The 12552-nt window shown below is 45.3% G+C and overlaps 1 protein-coding gene across 2 annotated transcripts in view; it reads left to right on the plus strand.

The window, feature by feature from the left end:
* CYP39A1 (cytochrome P450 family 39 subfamily A member 1) overlaps nt 1-12156 on the plus strand; it is a 59547-nt gene extending 47391 nt beyond the window's left edge. For both annotated transcript variants that reach the window (XM_069974009.1, XM_069974010.1), the window contains 2 exons: nt 11242-11329; nt 11798-12156. In XM_069974009.1, coding sequence (XP_069830110.1) covers nt 11242-11313 — 72 coding nt within the window. In that variant the 3' untranslated portion in view covers nt 11314-11329; nt 11798-12156. The remainder of the gene's footprint in view (nt 1-11241; nt 11330-11797) is intronic.
* Nucleotides 12157-12552: the final 396 nt, after the last annotated feature.

Genomic DNA, 12552 nt, shown 5'->3' on the forward strand with positions numbered 1-12552 from the left:
TGCTCGCCCCGTCCGACCCTCTTGACACTAAGTAATTGTCTCTCTCCATCATCCGAGACACTTGTAGCCGGTCGATAAGATCGTCTCGTCTCAGCGGAACACTTTTCTCTCATTTTTCATAAGGTTTCTCTGTTTTATAACCCACTTGACTGTGGTGACGTCAACACCAACTTTTATTACAGTGTTTTGTTTTTTTTTCACATACTTCACTTACCCTATAGGGGTAAATTTTTACCTCTAAATGCTCAGAAATGTCCCTTTTTAAAGGGTTAATGTTTCTCCTTGAGGAGAGTGCCAAAAAAGCAAGTGGAGACTTATGGGCCATTCATGCTCCACTGGGAATTCTGGGAAGATAGATATGCAAAATAGCTCTCTGTGGACACCTGTTGGAGAAAGCTTCTCTTTAAAGGGGTACACCTGCAAAAATATTTTTTCTTTTAAAACAGTTGGTTTCATAAAGTTATATAGATTTGTAATTTACTTTTATTTGAAAATCTCAAGTCTTTCCATCCTTATCAGCTGGTGTATGTCCTGCAGGAAGTGGTGTATTCTTTTCAGTCTGAGATTTTGCTCTCTGCTGCCACCTCTGTCCATGTCAGGAACTGTTCAGAGCAGGAGAGGTTTTCTGTGCGGAGGGAGCAGCAGAGAGCACTGTGTCAGATAGGGAGAATACACCACTTCCTGCAGGACATACAGCAGCTGATAAGTATGGAAAGGCTTGAGATTTTTAAATAGAAGTAAATTACAAATCTATATAACTTTCTGAAACCACTTGATTTGAAAGAAAAAGAGTTTTGCTGGGTAACCCCTTTAAGTTAGGGATGGGGAAACTTCGGCCCTTCAGCTGTCGCAAAACTACAATTCCTCTATTCCCTGGTCAGCCAAAGCTTTGTCCAGGCATGATGGGAATTGTAGTTTTGCAACAGCTGGAGGGCTTCCTTGTCCTTGTCAATGATTGGCTCTTTTATGACTGTAAAAGGATTATCCAGGGTTAGAAAAAAAACACTAGACTTCCATGCAAAAACAGCACCACTCCTGTCCTCAGGTTGTGTGTGGTATTACAATTCATCTCCATTCACTTCAGTGGAACAGAGCCAGTTAAAGGGGAACAACTGGTGTCACAAAGGTATAGAGATTTTTAATTTACTTCTATTTAAAAATCTCAAGTCTTTCAGTAATTACCAGCTGCTGTACGTCCTGCAGGAAGTGGTGTATTCTTTCCAGTCTGAAACAGTGCTCTCTGCTGCCACCTCTGTCCATGTCAGGAACTGTCCAGAGCAGGAGAGGTTTTCTATAGGGATTTGCTACTTCTCTGGACAGTTCCTGTCATGGACAGAGGTGGCAGCAGAGAGCACTGTGTCAGACTGGAAAGAATACACCACTTGAGACCCAGAGAGGACTCAAATCACAGATACTGTATATATAAAATTTTACATGAAAATGAGTGAAACAACAACAGCTGAAGTTCTCTGAAAATAGTAAATCTCCCCATATATATCTAAAACCTGATATAGAAAACTTTCAGTAAGATGGCAGAATAGGGCGGCCGGTGTCACGGGAAACTCTCCTTAATATTTATAGTCAGAGACTGTAAGCGTCTTAATGGGCGCCTCCTGTTTGTTTTCACTAGATCACTGAGCCCCTTGGCATGAAGTATTAGATGGCATCTCATTAACTTAATCAGCCCGGTGTCACAGTGGAAAGTCCAGGTCACCCCTGAACGCGGCGGTGTGATGTGATGCCATCCATTGCCTCACATATTTCTCATCCTTGTCATATGAATCAGAGATTGAAAAGGGAAAATGAGTGTTGATAGCCGTGTATGTGCTGGATGCCGTCCACCCCGCTGACAGAATGATGACCTTCAGTGGTATTGCTAACGTTTATGGATCATATAACATTGTGTGTGTGGGACAAGATGCCGACCGGCTGAACACCACAGACCTCGGGGTCTTTTACTTCTGCGGCTTCACAGTACAATAGGTCGATGTTATGTTTCCTGGAAAGCAGCAACTGCATTTACAGTTTCCAACAAAAAATGCAGATTATGGTTTCCTTAAAGGGACATTAATAATAGAAATATAGAATTATAGAAACTTACAGATAAAACTCAGCAATGCCTTTACATGATGTGACATCCTTTATATAGATATGTAAATTTCTGTATTATACTCCAGAGCTGCACTCACTATTCTGCTGGTGGGGTCACTGTGTACATACTTTACATTACTGATCCTGTACTGATCCTGAGTTACATCCTGTATTATACTCCAGAGCTGCACTCACTATTCTGCTGGTGCGGTCACTGTGTACATACATTACATTACTTATCCTGTACTGATCCTGAGTTACATCCTATGTTATACCCCAAAGCTGCACTCACTATTCTGCTGGTGGGGTCACTGTGTATATAAAATCCGACATGGAGAGAGAGGAGCGGCTGCACATCACACCTATGGCTGATACTAATGCTGCTAAGCCTATTTTAAAAAAACAACTTCAGGATGTTGGAATATGAATTGATCAAACCATATCGCCCCGTGTACCAACGTGCAGGTCGGATTTTGTATTTTTCTCCCCTTTCTGGGCAGCTGGCACTCCCCTTTAAAAGACCCATGTGACCTAAGTCAGCAGAGCATATACCTGTGCTCACACGACAGTACCTCCATGTTTTTCCTATTCTGTCTGCAGCAGTTTTTGGTGAGTGTAATACCATATCCATACTTGTGTTGTTTGGGGGCAGCCTTCCTCGCCGGTGGTGCTGGCTGGGACTTTTTGGGGGGGCACTTTGGGTTTGGTCCTGTGACATGGGGGTTGCATGTGCACGCTTCCCTGCATGTGCACGCTTTGCGGGGGTAGCGGTCACTGACCGACACGGTGTGGAGTTAGTGTAGGGACCCGTGTGAACCAGGAGACCTGCACGTTGGTATATGGGGCGATATGGCTTGATCAATTCATATTCCAACATCCTGTAATTGGGTTTTTAAAATAGGCTTAGCAGCATTAGTATCAGCCATAGGTGTTCTCCATGTCGGTCACTGTGTACATACATTACATTACTTATCCTGTACTGATCCTGAGTTACATCCTGCATTATACTCCAGAGCTGCACTCACTATTCTTCTGGTAGACCAAGCTAGTTACAAATTGTACAGCAGGGCCCTACCTACCCATATTTATGGAGGCGCCCCTTCAGGCATCAGGGCCTAGGTGACCACCGTCTCTGCACCCCTTATAGGTGACTTTTTATACAGTACAGTACTTCAGATTAGAGGCCATAGCCTGAGCACCATAATGTTGCTTCACAATGGGAACTTCAGCTATGAAACTTTCAGGGCCATGAAACCGCAGACGCCTTCTCGAGTTCCTTACACTATTTCTTTAATGGGGAAAGAGAATTGACAGCTAGCAGGGAAACAAATACTGTACTTAAAGAAATGAGCTCTGAGCGGCGGCGGCCTGCTAGGATTTCAGGCTGGCAGATCACAGTGTTGTCTCTCCTGGTCGCCCCGATCACCCTGATGGCTCAACGCTCAGCTTTCCCCTGGTGCATTTATACAGGACCTAATCCCCTTATTATATTCTGATTTAATGAATGCACCTTGGCATGAAGGAGGGTGAAAGGAACAGAAGGTGATGACAGTGGCAGGAGAGGAGTGTGCTGACCCAGTGGGAGGCAGTGACCTGTCGACACAACAAGGAGAATGGGCACAGGTTTGTACTGTGGACGGAAGTGGATCTCACAGCAGCACAGAGTATTTTATTATAGGAGTGTCCGGATCTTGTAGGGGTAGTGACCTCTCCAGTCTATTCCCGAGCACCGGCCTGAAGCACTGGACATGGGTCCATCGGCCCCCAGTGTGCTGAAACCCCCTTCCCTCTGTGACATGGCTCCATTGATTCTAATGGAGCCGCGTCACAGAGCGGAGGGCAGAATGTCACTCTGGGGACAGGTCTGTGTCCAATGCTTATGGCCAGGCCGTTGCTCGGGAATAGACTTGCGCCATGTATGGGAACCGGCTACGGTTCAAAAAAAAGAACACACCACCGGCATCACTGCGCCAACACCACCTTTAATAAACGAGGCTGCTACCCCCTCAGACCTATAGTGAAATGGTGGCTCTGTGGTGTTAAGTAGCGATGATCGAATATCGGAAAATCTTAGGTTCTGTAGAACTCGAACCTTGTCGAACCTTCCGCATTTGATTACCGATGCCTTCCCGGTCCGTGGGGAAGGAGGAGACAGCCCGGGTACTGCCTGGAATTTCAGGTTGTACCCGGGCTGTCTCCTCCTTCCCCACGGACCGGGAAGGCATTGGGAATCAAATGCGGAAAGTTCGACAAGGTTCGAGTTCTATAGAACCTAAGATTTTCTGATGCTCGATCATCTCTAGTGTCGGGTACTGGGATAATAATTCAGGGGTAAGAGATAGCAGTTTTACAGGCTAACACTAGCCCCAGATTAGTAATGGATGCCATCTATCAGATCGTTTCCACTACTAACCCCGTAAAGAGAGTTAAAAAAAAAAAAAGACTACAGTTCCTATTTTTATTGAAATAAGAACAGACCCACTCCCCTTTCACCATTTTCTTTCCATAAAAAACATCTACCAGTCATCGACGTGGTCCACCAAATTCGATGTAGTCCATGGGATACCGGCATCTGAAAAAAGAAAAAGAGAGCGGTGGTCTTGTTGGGGGGGCTGAGACAGATGCATGTGGTGTATTCTATCCCGCTCACCGGATAATCTGGGACAGCTGTCCTGAATTCCCCGTTAGCCAGCGATCAATGGTGCGCGTGCCATAGGTTTCGCCATCACGGCTCTAGGTCATGGATTGTGACATCACTTGGGGTGGCGCTAGAGCTCAGAAAGGAGATCCAGCCAACCCTCCTGTGACATTAGAAGTCACACACACATGTAAAGAGCTTCGATTGGTTCGGATTGTGACAGATCAGGAGAACAAGACGCTCACTCCCGGTTCAGTGTCATCCTCTGACCTGGTCGGCCGCATAGGCTTACATTATGCAGCTGCCCAGGTCACAAAACACGAAGCTGAAAGAGAACACTATACACGTGGGTTTCTCCTAGCTCGTTCTCCACATTGGTGGTCGTCTAATCACACCCAACCGTTCAAAACTTTTGACGTATCGAAAGTTCTTTTTTCTATATAACAAGTACTCTTTAACCTTAAGAATAAAAGGATCAGCTGCTCAATCCTTCTTTACCCCAACATCTGCTGAATTGCGAACCCCTGTACACATAAGGTCAACAGCCAATACCACCAACCAATATTGCCTTGGGTATCTGACACCTTCACTGCACTCTTAGCTATAGCTGTTAGGTTCAGCAAGACTAGCTATATCACAGAACGCAGGGCCAGCATTAGCACAGGGCTCACCCGGGCAAGTGCCAGGGCCCACAGCGCCTCTAGAAGCCCAGAGAGGGAGAGGCTCGGTGTTCTAATGTTCTGCCCGCTCACTGTAATGCAGGGTTAGCAGACTGAACATCATAAGACACAGGAGAGGGAGCAGGACCTGCACAGATGGAGAAAGGGGGGGGGGGGGGGCGCTGAACTGCGGGGGTGATTGCTAGATCGTCCGGGCAGCCCATAGGGGTTAGCAGCGGTCTGCTGCCGCAGCTCCTATTCCACGTAGTGACGGCAGCAGATCGCTGTTATCACAGTCGTTTGTCTTGAAAGACAAACGACAGCAACGATCAGCCTAGATCGTTCTTGTCAGCTGATCGTTGCCTTCTATTGCACAGGATGATTATCGGCCGAATATGGCCAATAATCGTTCCGTGTAATAGGGCCTTTACAGTGTGGAGAACAGCCTGACAGAAGAGGGAGAAGACTGAGCTGTAAGTGCTGTGTGTCAGTGTCTGAGTGTGTCAGTCAGTCAGTGTCAGACAGTGTCTGTGTCAGTAATGTGTGATTGTGTATGTAAGTGGTGTCTCAAGTGTGTGGATGATGGGTGCATAATGGATGGATGTGGGGGCCACTGAGGCTCTGTCGCCCGAGGGCCCATAAAAACCTGTAGCCGACCCTGGCAGAAGGCTTAGGGTGGTATTACACGGAACGATTATCGTTCGAAAAATCGTTAAATTGTTCGGATTTGAACGATAATCATTTCGTGTAATAGCAGGCAACGATTAAACGACCAACGAAAAATCATTGATCGTTTAATAGGATCCAGACCTATTTTTATTGTTTGATCGTTCGCTCATCGTTCGCACATCGTTCGCATATCGTTCGGTGGAATAAGAATTCACAGCTGAAACGTACGCAATAGCGACGACTAATTGACTGCAAGAACGATCATAAATAACGATCATCGTTTCGTGTACTTGGGCAAACGATTTCGGGTCGTTTGCCTTAGCAGTCGTTTAAGATCGTTTATCGTTAATCGTTAGTCGTCGGAAGATTGCTTGGTGTAATAGTACCCTTAGACGCAACGTAACTATAGGATTATTCCATATGCAAGCAGATGTAAGCTAGCGAGGAGCTGGTAGGACACTATACATAGTAACAGAGACATAGCCGAGACATCGCCCCTCATAAATCATAGTGTGTAATGCTGCACCCTGATAACACATGGCAGCAAACTGCCCCGCAAGGTGTTTATGGCAGGATGAGGTGATGAAAGAGCACACCGGGATGAACGGGGATGTGCCCCCTTGGTATAGATATATATATATATATATATACACAGTATATATACTTATATACCTATATATACATTCAGGTATGAGAAAAATAAGCCTATAGAATCTAAGATGTACCGTAGCTCTGGCGTTTTTTTGAAGTTTCTCTAAACATTGCACAGTGTGACCTTGGGGTGAATTCACTGGGAGGTCCAGTCCTTGGAAGATTATTAAAGGGGTAGTTCACAAAAAAAAAATTCTTTCAGATCAACTGGTGCCAGAAAGTGACAGAGATTTGTAATTTACTTCTATTAAAAAATCTCAAGTCTTCTAGTACTTATCAGCTGCTGTATGTCCTACAGAAAGTGGTGTATTTTTTCCATTCGGACACAGTGCTCTCTGCTGCCACCTCTGTCCATGTCAGGAACTGTCCAGAGTAGTAGCAAATCCCCAAAGAAAACCTCTCCTGCTCTCCAGACTGGAAAGAACACGCCACTTCCATACAGACGCTGATAAGTACTGGAAGACTTGAACTACCCCTTTAAGTGTCTTAAATGCTTTCCACTTGTGAAAAATCCTTTTCACTGTATTAATGGACGAGTCTGAAATGGCCTTATAATCATTTGCAGATTTCTTTCCTCATCGGAGAGGGGTTAAAGGGGTTAATCAGTGTTTACATTTTTTTTAATATATTGCTGTACTGTTTGTAAACATAATAAACATGTTATGCATCGGGACTCCCCTGGTGTCCTGATGCAGCCTCTTCGGTGCCCCTACTGACTGCAGCTTTGCTACTTCGGAGACCTAACTGGTTTCAGGATTGACAGCCCACTCAGCCAATCACTGGCCGCAGCGCTATGCCGTTACAGCTAGTGATTGGCAAGTTAGACAAGTTAGTCTCTGATGTAGCAGGGCTGCAGTCAGCGGGAACACCGCCAACATTGCATCAGGACACCGGGGGAGCGTGGAGAGGTAAGCATAACATATTTATCATGTTTACAAATGGCAGCAATATATAAAAGAAATTCTAAACACTTGATAACCCCTTTAACTTCCACCTAAGCTCCAGACCAGTAATTTTTGTATTAATCATGGCCTTTGTAACAACGGTTGTGATTACTACGGAACTTACGTAGTGCTGCCTTCTAAGGAATCCTGGGCGGAGTGTATACACATAGGAGGGATTTACGAAGACTGGCGTACAAGTACGCCAGTCTTATATTAAGCATTTGCTAAGAGGAGTACGCTTCTTAGTGAATCCACCGGGCGGGGATTTGTGCGCCCGGCCGGATTCACTAAGAGGCGTACGCAAGTGTAGATTTGTGGCATGATTTACGCCTGATCCATGAGGCGCTGAAGGAGGCCACGACTCCTCCCCGCCTTATCACACACCACCAAGCTCCCCCAGCCCGCCCATCGGGCAAGCAAGGCGTACGGGAGGCGTACGCCAGGGAGAAGGGGCGAATCTGTCCCCTATAGTATACACTCTGGCCGGGATCCCTAGCGGCGCCATAAGAAACTGACATGTCAGTCAGAGAACCTGGCAGTGCACACAATGGAGCGTGCGGCTCCGTCTGCACGCTCCATTTTCTGCAGCGGGGAATGAACCAGCAGTGAGGAATATCTGGCCGGTACTGCAGCACTGGCCTTGATGATCTTCTCTGACAACGACGATTCCGTGACCCATCCAGGTCACAGAATGGCCAGTGTCTCATGTTGTCCCTCTGAGGTTGTATATTTTCATTATATCCTGATACTGTATTTAAAACCATAAAATTCAGAGAGGGGTACTTTGTTATGACAAATAATGTTATTGATGGGGTCAAAGATCCTAGACCTCACCTACCTCAAGAACAAAGCGACACCTTCCGCTTGTCTTACAAATTTTTCTGAGATCCCACCCTCCATGTATACAGAATTTGTGATGTCCACTTTTACCCTTAAAGGGGTAATCCAAGATTTTTTCAAAAAACACAGCTTTCTTTCAAAAACAGCACCACTTCTGTCTTCAGGTTGTGTGCGGTATTACAATTCAACTCCATTTACTTCAATAGAGCTGTGCTGCAGAATTGTTGGTGCTGTTCCTGGAAGAAAGTGTCAAAGTTCTTCTAAGCTTGGATAACCCCTTTAAGGATTAGATCGTAGGGTAAATGACTGGATACAAAGTCACTTCCCATAGGGTTGTCTTATACCTGGCATCCCATTATTATGCCAGAGCCTGGGACCATCAGAGGATTCTGTGTTACTCTAGAGCCCCAGTCCAACCAAGGTCTTACTGGCCTTTGGATTACCTTGTCGATAGTCAATAGGGAAGAACAGTAATAACAACACAATGAATGAGGCATGCTACTACCAATGGGCGATCAATAGTCTCCTATGTATAGTAGACAGAGCTCCTCTACCCATGGCTAAGATTTAGCCTGCTGTCCTAGCTCTGTATACTCTACCCTGGCCATGGTAGAGTGAGTTGTTGTTGCCCTGTCTGACACCCAGCATCCCCAAGGTTCACACCCCATCCCAAATATGCCCCTGCTCCCATCATCCCCCTCAAAGCGGCCTGGCTATACCTGCCAAGATTTTATAGTCTATAAATTGCTTTTTCCCTCATTGAAGCTCATTATGTTTTGCTTATTAAACCCAAAAAAGATAATTAATGAAGAAATCCCGGCTAGATTGCCAATAACACGAATCTCCGAGTGTGAACAAGCGTGGACAGATTGCCCGCCGCTCAACAAATAACAACACGCGCTTCCTGCATCGTACATCGTATTCCCTCGCCTCGACTTCTGTGTCCTTTTCGGAGAACAGATGTAAAGAGAAAAAAATGTCGGTGCATCTGGTGGCTTTCGAGAGAAGCCAAGATCTCTTGGCAATTCAGCACCGGCAGATTAGTGATCTCAGTATGGAGGGAGATAAAGAGATGAACAATTGATTCGTCTGAATGTTATGTTCTGTACAGATCATGGAACTTCTTCATTACTCATCTAGACCTCGGGGAAATAACACAATCTGGTGCCAACAGGGTGAACGCTAGAGGAGTCTATGGAGGACGGCACATGATTCACAGTCTTTGTATCCCACATGCAGGAATAAGACGGGAAACTTCCAAGCAGCTCTTGGTTATCTGTGTCCTACATGCAAAACTAAGCAACTTTCTTATTGAGTTTCCTACCATTTTGCTGCAGTAGAGCCTGAGTAACTCCTTTGCATAGGTGGCTGTCCTGCTGCTTCTAACACAGGAACGGCACACCTGATCCCTGACTGTGTCAGCTCTATTTTATCTCTTTCTCCTTCCTTGGATAGAGGAGGGGCAGGGGCTTATCTTCTGGAAAACAAAAGAATCAGGCAATTCAAATTCATCATATCTAATCCTTCCCAATGTCATCTGTTGGCGGGAAGTTGGGTGGTCCCCAGACACATCAGATAATCAGCCAGTCCCACCAAAATCTAGAGGTTCTGACAATTTTTTATGTGTATGGTTGCTTTAGGATCCTATTACACTGAGCGATTTTTAACAATTAGCGATAAACGATCGCAAACGACATTGTTTATCGTTAACCTGAAATCGTTCACTATATTACACAGAACGATAGTCGTTGGTAACGATCGTTACTACAGTCGCTATTGCCATCGCTACTATGATCGTTTATTCCTTCTGATCCCAGCAAAACAATGGACAATGTGCAATTACACTGAACGAGTAGTGAACAAATGTGGAACACGAGCAAACGAATGTGGAATTACAACGAACGATTAGCGAACGATTAACGATAATTTTAGGTCCAGATCTAAATCAACGATCAACGACATACGAACGATTTTCCGATCGTTGCCTGCAATTACACAGAACGATTATCGTTGAAATTTGAACGATATAACGATTTTTTGCACAATAATCGCCCCGTGTAATAGGGCCCTTAGAGATAACAGCAGGGGATAGAGGTTGTACATAGCAGAGAGGGGTCGGAGCACCCAGAGAACATACAGCAGACCCCCTCCACCATCACATACGTTTCAGCATCAGTGTCAGCACAGGGGATAGAAGATCCCTAGTTAGCTTGATGAGGGAAAAGCTGTGGTAGTGCATGAACAGAAGGTGAAATATCCTTTAAAGGGAAGCTGTCACGCTGGGGACTGGGGCAAAACCCACCCTACCCTGTACTAAAGATTTGCATACTTACCCTCTCGGTCCCGGTGGGTGACGCTGTGGATGCCGGCTGCGTTGCAGAGAAATCCCTGTTTCTCTTTGCACACATTATGCTAAGTCCTATGTTCATAGGGTCAGTCTGACAGTCTTTATTATGGCGTGGGGGTGGGGGGTTGCCCCAATCCCCACCGTGACAGGTTCCCCTTTAAGGATTATCCAGGATTTAAAAAAACAAACAAAAAACAGCTACTTCATTTCAAAAACAGCGCCACCCCTGTCTTCAGGTTGTGTGTGGTATTACAATTCAGTTCCATTCCCTAGAATGGAATCTGGCTACAATACCACACCTTAACTAAAGACAAGAGTGGCACTGTTTCTGTGGCCTTGAAAACCCCTTTAAGATGCCATTTCTATACATAGCTTACATTTACACTTTTTATTGCTTTGCAGAGTAATCTACACCTGGTAGGAACTCAACAACCGGATGGACCTTGTAGTGTACGGTTCAAGCTAAGAGAATGAAGATAGAACCTGAAATGTGAGTATCAGAGGAAAATCTCTTAATGTAATTGCTATGACGCTCTGCGGGGGTTGTTTGGTTTGGGAAACCCAATATACATGCCTGTTACAAGTGGCAAACAGGCATTTATAATGTGTTTCCCAAACAACCCCTCTGATCCCATTTGATTTTATGGGATCTGTGTAATGCTCTAAATCACCTATGGTGGTGCTATAGGGAAATTGGACACTTTATTTGCCCATAGATTACGGCTAATCACCTTGGGGGCCCAGACACCCTACGAATAGACTTGTAAGTCTATGGGACCGTCTCCAGCAACAAGATAGGGAGAGAAGCGCTTAGCCGAGTGCCTCTCTCTGCTCAGTTTAGTGATCAGTTGGGGCCGAACATATATGCTTATTCGTCAGTCTTTGGGAAATGTCCCTGATAAGATCTGTGCCATAATTCTCTGATAACCAATGTATCTCACCTTTGTCTTCTCTTTAGGTTTTCCTTGAAGAGTCACGTCTAGAGTCACCTCTTTTTTTTTTTTTTTTTTTAATTTTGTTGAAAAAATAATAATTTACATATAGGATAATAATGAAATAATAAATTATTTTACTGCAGCCTTTTTATATAGAGAAAGCTGTTTCTGGTGGTTTATGTGTTAATCTTAGTCTTGAGTCCTCCAGCAAATTTTTTTTTTTTTTTTTGTCAATGGGCCAAACAGAGAAAAATAACAACCAAATCAAGTGGATCCATGACTTCAATTTTCCCAATTTTTCATGACTTAATATCCCAGATGAGAATAGATCTAAATGAATAACTAGGTTATGGTCCCCATCCCTCCCCCCCTGTCAACTCCTTCCCCCACCCCTCCTTCCCCACCCGACCCCCCTCTCCTTCAACCCCCCCCCCCCTCCCCCAACATCCCTCACTTATCACCGATATACCTGCTATCCGGTGACCCTTGTGCCGGTTCCTCCCCTGCTGTAATGGTACTCCCCCACCCTGATGGTTGGACTGGCAACATCGCAGGTGCAAGACCCAGGCGGTGGCCGCCTCTGGTGATGTCGGCACTCTCTGGGTTACGTATCTCTTCCTTTAATCACCTGACCCTGCTGCTTTGCGGCACTCTTCCCTACTCTTTTCACTCTCGCTTTTACATCTTCTTTCACACTCCTTTTCTCCTCTTGGTGTCCCCATTATACTCTCCTCTTCTTTACCCGGAGCTTCCTGCCTGAGCTACCCCCTCTGGCCTG

This window comes from Dendropsophus ebraccatus, chromosome 6 (assembly GCF_027789765.1).
Source record: "Dendropsophus ebraccatus isolate aDenEbr1 chromosome 6, aDenEbr1.pat, whole genome shotgun sequence".
Taxonomy (NCBI): Eukaryota; Metazoa; Chordata; class Amphibia; order Anura; family Hylidae; genus Dendropsophus; species Dendropsophus ebraccatus.